This window comes from Melanostigma gelatinosum (genome assembly GCF_949748355.1).
Source record: "Melanostigma gelatinosum genome assembly, chromosome: 9".
NCBI classification, from domain to species: domain Eukaryota; kingdom Metazoa; phylum Chordata; class Actinopteri; order Perciformes; family Zoarcidae; genus Melanostigma; species Melanostigma gelatinosum.
Genome location: NC_136642.1, coordinates 23,331,014 through 23,342,824, shown reverse-complemented (window position 1 = coordinate 23,342,824; position 11,811 = coordinate 23,331,014). Strand labels below are relative to the sequence as shown.

The following is an 11,811-nucleotide window of genomic DNA, read 5'->3' as shown; positions in this document are numbered from 1 at the left end:
AGCTCTAACGTAACATTATGTCACAAGTGTAAACTCAATGTTTACTTTGGATCCACCTGCCCTGAGTGGACGGTTTAGCTCGTTGCACTCGTTTCTTTACCACAAAACGTTCACTAACAGCTGCTGAAAATATACTACTTCACATTGCTCATTGTAATGTCTCACTTTGCTCTGCCGAATGCAAAAATGTGCACATAACAAAGAAAAAAAACTCATCGTTTCCGTGGTTTCCAGAAACGTACAATGCCAACATTTGTCCCTGGTGACAGGGCTTCATCAGCCCTTTCATTGATAGCACTGTAACAGACAGATAAGGACACATCCTGTTTAATCACAACTTGTTAGCAAGTGTTCCTTCACATCACAGAGGAGCTGTCGCATTCAAAATCAGGGCTTAGCGCTGCAAATGTCGAGCTGAGAACGAGTGAAAGGGAAACAGATAAGGGAAGAAAAGGGAGCAGAAATCAGGGTGTCAAAGAAGAGCAGCGGCTCGAGGCATTGACCTATCTCTGCTCCACAGTGAGAACTATGGAGAGCAGCTGAGCTCCCTGCTTGCAGCTTGTTATTTATGTCTCTCCGTCGCCCGCTGTGAAAACATCATGATTAGCTGATGGGCACAAGCAGAGAATGTGTAAATATTCTTTTAATCGCCGGCGGCCTGCAGCAACAATCAGGGAGAGGAGGACTGAGCCGCTCCATTCTTTCACATGAAGTGTGGTAATAGTGTCATCAGTGGAATTAGCGAGTACAAGAACCAACGCATTTTCCATTGCAACGTTTTCAGATTTTCCACCCATTCAATTTAAAAAGTCACATTTTCTCATAGTCCTGATAGCAAGCTGACGGAGCGCGGGAACTGTCGTCACACAGGAGTCATTTACAATATTTACTTTCAACCATTGTTTGATTTGATACGTGGGCCTTGAACAGTCATGAACTTGGGAGTTACTTTCGATAAATGTGTGTCCTGTGATAGCATCAGGCGGCAACCATGAGTTCTGCAGAGTGAAGCCGATGCGGAAGTCTTACAACTTGCATTCTCTCTACTGTCCAGCAGGGGGCGACTCCTCTGGTTGTATAGAAGTCTATGAGAAAATGACTCTACTTCTCTCTTGATTTATTACCTCAGTAAACATTGTAAACATGAGTTTATGGTCTCAATCTCCAGTTTCAAGTCTTCTTCAATACAGCATGATGTTCATTTAGTAGATTATGATCCATTAGAGTCAAACAGACTGTAAATAGACCATCTCCACTTCTTATATACAGTCGGCAGATAATAAAGCTAATGTAAAATCTGATACATCCCTAATAAGGGAGGAATAAATGTCCTTGCTTCCTGTTTGTCCTATGTCTCCCAGAGATCAGGACTGTGACTCACATATCCACGTCATGGGCCTGAAGGTAGCAACAGCAGACCGGTAGACATCTTCTTATTGTCCATCTTCATCGCTCCGATAATGACCTTCACCATACTGCTGCAATAGCCATTACTGATGAGTCATGGGTGACCGGCCGTTTTTACGTTCATATCGCTTCGTCGGTCCTTCTCTCTCTCACACACACACACACACACACACACACACACACACACACACACACACACACACACACACACACACACACACACACACACACACACACACACACACACACACACACACACACACACACACACATATTAAATTGTGTTTTGAGCCTGAATGGGAGACATATATTCATGTGGAAGTGCAAACAGGTACTAGGCTAATGTGTTCTTTCAGCAGCAGACGCAGTGCTGCACATCAGACACCGTTTCCCTCTGAGACGCTTCAGTTTAAGCGGCACACGCTTGGTTGAGTGAGAAGTGAGTACAATCCACATAATAAAAAATGGAGCTGCTTCACGTCCACTTCCATTGATTTACCCATTTCATGATGTGCCCTTCTCTGCATGTCAATATTGAGTTTGTGTAATCCCAAAGGAGACAAAAAGAGGAAGGCAGCCGCTGCTGGATGGCACTGCGGTAGTGTTTGGGCTGAAAACGCCAGTGAGTTTGTTGCCATGGATGTATAGAGAGATGTATGTAAATACCAGGATCATTTTATTTGAGGTGCATCAATTTCTCCGTATGAACACTTAAATAGACATCATTTATGTCTCTATGTCCCATACGGTGTAAAGTTCACGAATCGTTTTTGTATCAGACCAACAGGACTGTGCCGCCCTCCACGCTCATCTGCCCTTTGATTGAGACCATAAACTCATGTTTACAATGTTTACTGAGGTAATAAATCAAGAGAGAAGTAGAGTCATTTTCTCATAGACTTCTTTTTTGCAACCGGAGGAGTCGCCCCCTGCTGGTCAGCAGAGAGAATGCAGCTTTTAAGACACTTCCGCATCGGCTTCACTCGGTGGAACCGGAGGTTGCCGCCTGTATGAAACCTGTACCGTGGATGTAATAACTTCTCTGCTCCCGGCTAGTAGCACAACGTAAACAGAATTTGAAGACTATTTACCAACACACAGGGCATGGTGTTCTGGCTCCATCCAGCTTGGGAGGAAGCTGGCACGGGGATTGGTGGGAGGATACGGGGTGAACTGAACTCCACTTCCAATCCAGTTCAAAGTTGTGCATCGGACTCAGATGACTGAGGCAGAAATGTTTAAATGTTTAGCAATGAATGATGCTCAATGTCTAAGCCCCATCACACACACTGTGTTCTTTTCTTGTTTGTTCTCGTTGCTGTTTTTGGAATCAGCTCTGAGCTCCTGGGCCTTCTGGAAATAAACAGCTGATGCTTCAGCTTTTTGCATCCCTGATTGCGCGTAGAAGAATTGAATTACATTAGAAATGCCCCAATCCTCCTCCTCTTCCTCCCTGGTGGTTCATTTTTACATAAACATATCAAATACCCTCGGAGAGGATTGCCAGCCCAATCTTTTTTGTTGTGTGTTTCTTCTTCTTCTCCTAACTTAACTGTCAGTTAGCTGCTGTGCATGTGCACAATTATATTTCTGCAGCTGTCAGAGTTAACAATGGACTTTTCTTTACTTGCCACGCTTGCGTACTGTGTGACCATGGCAACCACAGAAAATGGTTAGTGTAGAAAATAATGGAGGACCACCACTGACCCAACGTGGACTCAGAGGAACGTCAGCCTTCTGGTGTGGGCCAATAAACCGTGTTCTTTAGCTAAACTCGCTATTTGAATGTCATTATACTGTAAACGCTTTAGTTGAGTTTGAGCTACGTTCTACTTTCTATCCCTGGAGGTGAATAACAATAACCTGCAGCATGGAGTTCATTGCATTGATAGCATTGGATGTTTTTTACCCACTGTAAATGATCCTCTACAAAACATCCATTTCTCAATTAAGTTTTATTGCACATTTTCTGAAATGATACAAAACAGACATTCAACAGAGAAATTCAAAAGACAGCAATGCATTAAAGAAAGATAAAGAAACAGACATACGGACTGCAGCGGGGTATCTAACGGTCACAACGTTCAACTTTCCACTCGTCATACAATAGAGCTGCAGCGATTAGCCGACTAATCGCTTTGTCGCTCCGCAGAAAAACATTTTTGCAACCATCTTGACAATTGACCAATCGCCAAACATTCAATGTAAGAGAGATCAAGTGGGGATAAAGACGGGATCACACGTTTGAGCCATTTCTCATTCGAGCCATTTATTCAGTGATGAAAAGAGCGAGCCATAGAAAATGTCATTAATCCACGAAGCTACGACTGGAATGTTAATTCAGAGTAAGGCATAGAACAGCTCCAAGTGATATCATCTGTGCTCTTCACCAGACCCAAATACCAGAAGACGGTTTTGTGACAGTTCAGCTCTAGAAATGTGTCGCTCAGACTGAAGAGCCTCAGCTCTTGTCCTTCCTTAAGACACTTGAGTTTTATCCAATTTTCATCCTTTTTCTTTCATCTTTCGCTTCAGTACGCTGCTGTGCATTTCAACAATGTGCAAGGACAGGCACTTGAAAAAAAAGAAGAAAATAAAACATGTAAAATAATGTATCTATATTTGGTCCATTTTCATCAAAAGGCTTCCAGGATCCAGTCCAGAAGCTATTTGCTGACAGACATTTTTAATCCCTCGATTAGAAGCAGAGCAGCTTATCTCATAAAAACAGACATCCGAATCAATCACTTGATCTGCCGCTTGCTCTCTGTAAAATGTTTAAATGGAAAAGAAAATAGACTTTGCTTCTTAACACTAAATTGTTTAGGGGAAAAAAAGATCATCTCACTTGGCTGCGAGGAGGAGCGGGGGAATAATTCGTCTCACATTTACCTCCCATGAGGGGACACTTGGAGAGACATTAGTGAGCGCAGACGGACTGGATGAAAAAACACGAGTATACTCGGAGTGACAAGCCTCCCCTGTCAACAGACCGAGCTTCAGGGACATATTTGTGTGCTGCTGATAATCAAACAATTAGCACGAGATACACACTGTGGACGTGAGAGCCTGCGTGTGCTTGCCGATGCTTCTTGCGTTACCTTGAGGTTTGTTTGACTCTTCTCCAGGAGCAGAATCATTTCGTCCTCTGTGCGCGCTTTGATGGCAGTACGGATCAGATAAAAGCATCCTTTGTGAGGAGTCTATTACGCTGTTAGTAAAGGCTTCATTAATGGTTGATTAATGCCTCATAGAGCAGTTATGAGCCCTTAATAAGGACAGCGTTTGGGTTGCAGCAGGACAGTTGTTCGTGATGAAGACATCCTCATTGTTATTAGAGCTGCTTATTCATAACTTAACTATGACTATGATAAAAGGTAAATGAACATTTATTAATTATTTGACTCTTGATGACACCAAGTAGAGAGATTCTTTCCAACCCATTATTAATGGCTTAGAAGTGATCTATAAAATCATTAGTGAATGATTAATAAAGTCACATGTTACAACTTAGAAACCTGTAATAACGGGCACGTCAGTGGAACATCTTTAAGTCTTGTTCTCTCTTTTGAACAAAGAAGACAAAATAATAATAATAATAATAATAATAATAAAGCATTATAAATCTTTTTTGTTTTATGACTGCGTTTGGTTTTGCTCTCAACTTGGAATTCTTTGCGAATATTCATTACAATTATTTAATTTAAACATATTTGCATAGAACAGTAATCATGGTCGGGGAGCCTGTTTGGTCGTCGTTCTGCTAACAGAACACCGTGTGTGTGTTTGGCTTGTGAGCTTAAGCTAGCAGCTAGCTTTTACATGGCGGCTTGGTGCCTTCGCCAGCTTAGCTGTCAACATGCAAACTGACCCTCACGCTCTGAGGCTTGGAGGCTGAAGGAGAACTCTCTTCTTCTCCACACAATTTGAAATTCAGAGCACAACTCCCCCTCAGGTAAACACCTTTAGCTCTGTCTGCACTGTTGCCCTTGTTTGCACTGTTCGCGATGTAAGCATCGTTAGCTTCTAGCACCGTTAGCTGCTAGCACCGTTAGCTTCTAGCACCGTTAGCTTCTAGCACCGTTAGCTTCTAGCATCGTTAGCTTCTAGCACCGTTAGCTTCTAGCACCGTTAGCTTCTAGCACCGTTAGCTTCTAGCACCGCTAGCTGCTAGCACCGTTAGCTTCTAGCACTGTTAGCTTCTAGCCATCGGCTCAGCTGTCGTCATGTTGAGGGCGGTGTGGAGGCAATCTCTCTATCATGGACACGCTTGAAATTTCCAATTGATCACTTTTAAGTAAACCAAATATTAATAATTATTTTGAAAATCACTTGTGACGTGAAGTTTGATTGCAAACTGAATGACTTTTTGGATTTAAGTTGGACTTTCACACATAATATCACCACTGGTAGGTTATAATAGATTGCTCCATGGACCCTGAGGTTGTGGATGTTGTATTCATTATAACCCCTAATGAAAAAGGGTGTTTGTTTTGAACATCCAGCGTGTCTGCAGTGCTCCCGGAACCATTGCAGCTGTGATTAACCTGAAATATGTGATCAACTTGTTGGGTTCAGCTAGCTCAGTCACAGGTCCCTCTTGAGCTGTAGTTTCATGTCTCTGATGTGCCGGCGGAGAATCTTCCCTCTGTGCTCCAGAGTGCGGATGAGAGGCCTGAGACCGCTGGCCCCGCCCTGGCTGTCCCAGAATTCCCTGTCCGTGTAAAGGGAGCGTAGAAGAAGACTCTCGAGACAGCCTGACTGGAGCACCTCCACCGCTCTCTCTGGAAACCTGACGACAGAACAGCATCATATTTGATGTGTTGTGGCTTCAAAACAAATGTGTAAACCCTTCCTGGAAGTTTCTAGAGGCGGTAATGTTCTCTGTACACCTCTATGTAAGAGTATTGCACTGATCATTTTTCTCGCAACCTGATCCAGTGTCCAGTCAACCCTGTTTCCTACTAAATTAAATTCCCATACAACTAACTTTTATTGTGAATTATAAAATGGTCGGTGCGCACCCTGTATCCTTGCTGCAAGTTGAGTACCTCTGATGTACAGTAACTGGGAATGCACAACCAAGTCCCCAGAATAAAATGTTTGGCATTGTAAGTTTACAAAAAAAAGAAAGTGAATGTTTCAGAATCAAATAATGCATTTCAACAATTCTAAACACGTGTATGTCACCAATATAGGGTTAGGCTATTTGGTTAGGTACAGTAAAAGGTCGTGTTTTGTGTTTAAATACATCAGTTTTGGTTTAGCACAGGACATGAACAGAGGTCTCCTGGGTGAAAGTCCCATGTTGGACCCTTCCTCCTCCCTTCACGGACCTTGATTAAACAGTTTGTGATACGTCACATACAAATGTAAATTGGGAGATTTATGTTCCCCATCGAAACGTAATTGACGATGCAGATTCGTAATATGGGAATGAGACCAGGGCTGGATTGCCAGCAATGTATCAAATCTAAGACAAATACTTGAGCAAAGTTTATAAAAGTAAACTTGAAAATGAGTCACTCTCCACCTCTGGAAAATAACCAACTTTTCCTTTTATTTTGCAGCGATGGGGAAACAATAGAAGAGCTGAATAATCTCTATACATTCAGTCTCACGTCCAGGCTTAAGATATCTCAGAGCATTGTATGGAGCGGCTCAGTAATCCTAAGTGACAGACAAAGGGGGAAATTGTATCAGACCCGATTCTTTCAGCATGTTGAACAGCAGGCTAATTGAATGTTCACTAATCTAATCCGACAGTCACTGAAACAAGCCGACACGACTTTCCAGACGACATTTCTGCGCTGCTGAGTTGAAAGCTGTTCACCGGGGAAAAACTTTTCCTCTCATCAGTGTTTGTGCCGTCTGTGAGCCCCAAAAAAGAGCTTCTGACTCTGTGGGACATCGAGCACAGAATGCAGCAAAAAAACAACAAATTTGCATCTTTCCTGCTTTGAAGCAGCAGTTAGTACTCACTCATCAATGCCCTCAACCAGCCGGAAGTTGAGGTTGTTGGTGGACTGCTGTGGTCTGCCGGCGTTGTCTATGAACACCAGTCTGGAGGGATCCTTCTTCCTCACCTGAACACACACACACACACACACACACACACACACACACACACACACACACACACACACACACACACACACACACACTGACTGTCAGGAGGAAACACAGGTGACACATCAGCACTGTTCAGAAATGTGGTTGAAGGGGGAGTTTCAGTTGTTTCTAAAGAATGAAGAGAATATTTTTCCCCGTTATGGGCGACGTGTGGAATAAAGTGAAACAAATAAATATTTAAATCAATAAACATTGTTGATAGAGCACATGAAAGTGAAATAATATAGTGTAGTTATGTTTAATGAAGAAATAAAATGATGATTAGTGTGCACAAAATAAAAGAATTCTGCTCCCTGATTGTGAGTTTGTGCACATGAATAAACAGAAGATGCAGTTAGAAAAACAACATAAAACATATTTAAAGGAGGTCAAATGAACACCGCGTTGTTCAACAGGCTAAACAGGATAAGCTACATTTGGAAATATATCTTTGTGTTTCAGTCCAACCTCACAACAAACTAATCACATTAAATCCAAGCCTCTCATTCAGAGGACATTTTACTTTCCTACAACTTTTACCGTTTACTTTGAACGGCATGTAGCGACTTGTGATGAATGTTCAGTCAAATGTTAACTGCCGAATGAATGTGCGGCTCAACTACAAGTTGGGGATGGTCATTTGGCGGAGAATTGTAGCCGCAGCCCATCCCTAAACAGAGTCATGTGACTCCTGTGACAAAAACACATTCTATATTCTATATACCGTACTTCCCGGACTATAGAGCACACCGGTATATAGGCCGCGCCAGCGGATTTTCAAAAAAAATTAAATAATTTGTACACAGATAAGCCGCACTGGGCTATAAGCCGCAGGTGTCCCTGTTGAACAGCAAGATGCTTTTAACAGTACTAAAGTTGTCTTCTTCTATGAACATCATAACATGTCGCTAGCTTCTAAGCTAATTTTAACATTACCGCCAATGGGGAAATGCTAACCGCGATTAGCATTAGGGAACATATAATATATATTTGTACATCTTTTCATGCAGACATACTTGCATTACAGACTAAGGTCTCTCACGGCTACCAAACGAAAAGCAATGAGGCAATAACTGTTGTTGCTCATAGCTCTGAATAGCTGTTGTGCTAGCAGCAACTGGCCAAGCCAGTTAGCCGTAAATGCTATTCAGAGCTATGAGCAGAGAAGATCAGCTTTTTCTCAAGTCTGCCAGTGGATCCTAACAGCCCGGAACAGTGTGAAAGAATCCACCTTCACCAACGGGTTCTGAAAGGCTGGACTACTATGAGATGAAAAGGACAGCGCAATGAGGACGACAACGCAAGCTCAAGGGCGGATTTGCCCCGGTTCATGATGTGGTGTGTTCAAGGACCCAAATGCAGACTCGTTTATTCCAGGTTTTTTTTTTTTCCAGTTCTACAAAACTTGTTCTACAAAACATTTATTTCTCTCACACGCAAACAAAAAAACTCTTGAACAAGTTTTGGCCAGTTGCTTGGCCAGTTGCTGCTAGCACAACAGCTATTCAGAGCTATGAGCAACAACAGTTATTGCCTCATTGCTTTTCGTTTGGTAGCCGTGAGAGACCTTAGTCTGTAATGCAAGTATGTCTGCATGAAAAGATGTACAAATATATATTATATATTCGCTAATGCTAATCGCGGTTAGCATTTCCCCATTGGCCATAATGTTAAAATTAGCTTAGAAGCTAGCTAGTCGGACATGTACTGTTAAAAGCATCTTGCCGTTCAACCTTTTTTGTTAGCAGTCCTAGTGAGAGGTAGGTCAAAGGTACTTCGTCCATATTGTAGCGACCCTGTCAGTAACAGCTGGTAGCAGAGGGGTTGCTGGTAGCAACTGTTCTGTGTCAGGAGCTAGTAAATGTTGCGTTAGACCGGAACCGGAAGTTGCGGTTGTTGTTGTGGCTGAGAAAAGCTACAGAAAAATCCGTATATAAATCGCACCGGACTATAAGCCGACGCCTCAAAGCGTGGGGTAAAAAGTAGCGGCTTATAGTCCGAAAAGTACGGTACATTGAACTATGCACATTTTTACAACCTCTGCTTCCAGCCTCTCCAGTCCTCTCTGCTCTGTGAATTACACGTTTTTTACAGGATCTGTTTACAGTAAACGGTTCATTTGGGCTGAAATCTTAAATGAGACATGTATACTAAATATAATATCACAATATTTTTAAGATTAGTTCCGGTTGCTCTCTCTGACGGAAGCCGCTCGTAACAGAAATAGATGACAATCTGACGATAGTGACAGTTGTTACAGCGTCTGGCTGTGATAAACGCTGTTGTTTTGTCTGTTGTTTAAAGGAAACACGTTTCCATCCCGCCGGCGGGTTCAGAGGGTTGAGAACCAATCGCTTCGTCCGAGTGCTTCTTGAGAGAGGCCCTGTTGTCTCTTTTCAGAATGAGAGCAAAAAGCAGACTATTATGTGCATGTAGACGTAGTCACTGCCACTCCGTCACGGCTTTCTGGGACACTTGAACAGAACCGCGTCATGTTATTAGGAACACCCGTGATTTTCCCGCTATGACGAGTGAAAACGTCTGCTCTCCTGTAGTTTGAACATAAAACGAGAAAGAAACACCCTGTGACAAAAACAACCATCGCACAAACAGCTTCATCTATTTTTACACATGGCAGCGAACCTTAACAAGCTCCTCCACGCAAACACATCTGCCAGACTCGTCGGCTGTAGCTGTGAGAAACACATCCATCAGCCCTGCCGGGACTTTAATAGATGCTACTGTTGTGTGCCTTCTGCTGCGTTGCCATGGAAGAATGGCAGCGGCGGGAGACAAACAGAACAGCCGCGCTGCATTTCATGCTCTTCAAGCCTTCAGACATGACGGGTAAGGAACAGAAAACCGCTCTGAAATCACACAACCATTTGGCGAGGCGGGAGAAGGAAACATAAATGATGTTTTTGTATTTTGTACCAACGCATCAATCAGAGCAAAGAGCGGTGAACTTATCCTTCTGACTGGGAAATAATTCATTACTGAGAATGAAGAGAAAACCGTGTAATGTTTCAGGACATACATCATAGCGGCACAGGGAGAGGAAATAACATCAGTGGAGTTTGTGAGACACATACCAGGATGTGGACCAGCAGCAGGTCCTGGGTGTGGCCACACCTGGCGTGGAGCAGGTTCTCCACACAGAGCTCTGCTGGATCGGGAGTGAAACCGCAGCAGTACCTGTCCAGCCGGTCGTTCACCTACACCCAACAGACCCAGAACACGGCAAGGAGGTCTTCAGCTGTGAGGCTTATTTACACCACTCCAATGGATTTCAAACTAATCAGTCAACATGTGGTTGCAGTGCAGACTTTCAGCTTTAATTCAATGGATAAAACAAAAAAAATCACATGAACCGTTTAGGAATTACAGCCATTTTTACATTGACAACCACATGTTCAGAGGCTCAAAAGGAATTGGACAATTGTCTGACAAACGGTTTCATGGCCAGGTGTCCTGTTCTGTCACTATTTCATGACAAATGATGCAGATAAGAGGATCCAAAATGTTATATTTGCAGTTGGTAGTTGGTCCATGGAACTCTCAGCATGCGGACCAAAAAGGTGTCAATGCAAGTGAAGGACGCCATTATTAGGTAAACTAATTGGTACCGTGGTGAAGAAAACCCTTCATAACATCTACTGAAGTCAAGAACACTCTGGAGGAGATAGGCCCATCATTGTTAAAGTCTACAATCAAGAGACGCCTTCATGAATCTAAGTACAGATGGTTTACAACAAGGTGCAAACCTCTGGTAACACTGAAGAACAGGAAGACCGATTAGACTTTAATAGGAAACATCTGAATCAGACTGACCAGTTTGGGAAACATTCTTTGGACAGATGAGACCAAGATGAACTTGTACCAGAATGATGGAAGAGAAACGTGTAGAGAAGGAAAGGAACGGCTCATGACCTGAAACAAACCCCATCATCTGTTTAACATGGTGGAGGCAGTGCTTTGGATGGGCATGTATGGCTGTCAATGGAACTGGGTCACTGGTGATAGAAGCAGCAGGATGAGTTCTGAAGAGGTTAGGGCTAAACTATCTGCTCAGATTCAGACTAATGCTACAAAACTGATTGGATGGAGCCTCACAGGGCAGATGGATTATGACCTAAAACATACTGTGAAACCAACCCAAGAGCTTCTCAAGGCAAAGAAATGGAATATTCTTCAATGGCCAAGTCAGTCACCTGATCTCAACCCAAGTGAGCAGCTTTCACTTACTGAAGATAAAACTGAAGCAGAAAGACTCACAAACAGCAGCAGCTGAAT

General features: G+C 43.0%; 1 protein-coding gene across 3 annotated transcripts in view; it reads right to left on the bottom strand.

Annotated features, from left to right (window-relative positions):
* Positions 1 to 3,366: 3,366 nt before the first annotated feature.
* Positions 3,367 to 11,811, bottom strand: part of gask1a (golgi associated kinase 1A) — a 51,119-nt gene continuing 42,674 nt past the window's right edge. For all 3 annotated transcript variants that reach the window (XM_079275439.1, XM_079275440.1, XM_079275441.1), the window contains 3 exons: positions 10,611 to 10,733; positions 7,390 to 7,493; positions 3,367 to 6,199 (listed from right to left, as the gene is read on the bottom strand). In XM_079275439.1, the coding sequence (XP_079131565.1) occupies positions 5,995 to 6,199; positions 7,390 to 7,493; positions 10,611 to 10,733 (432 nt within the window). In that variant the 3' untranslated portion in view covers positions 3,367 to 5,994. The remainder of the gene's footprint in view (positions 6,200 to 7,389; positions 7,494 to 10,610; positions 10,734 to 11,811) is intronic.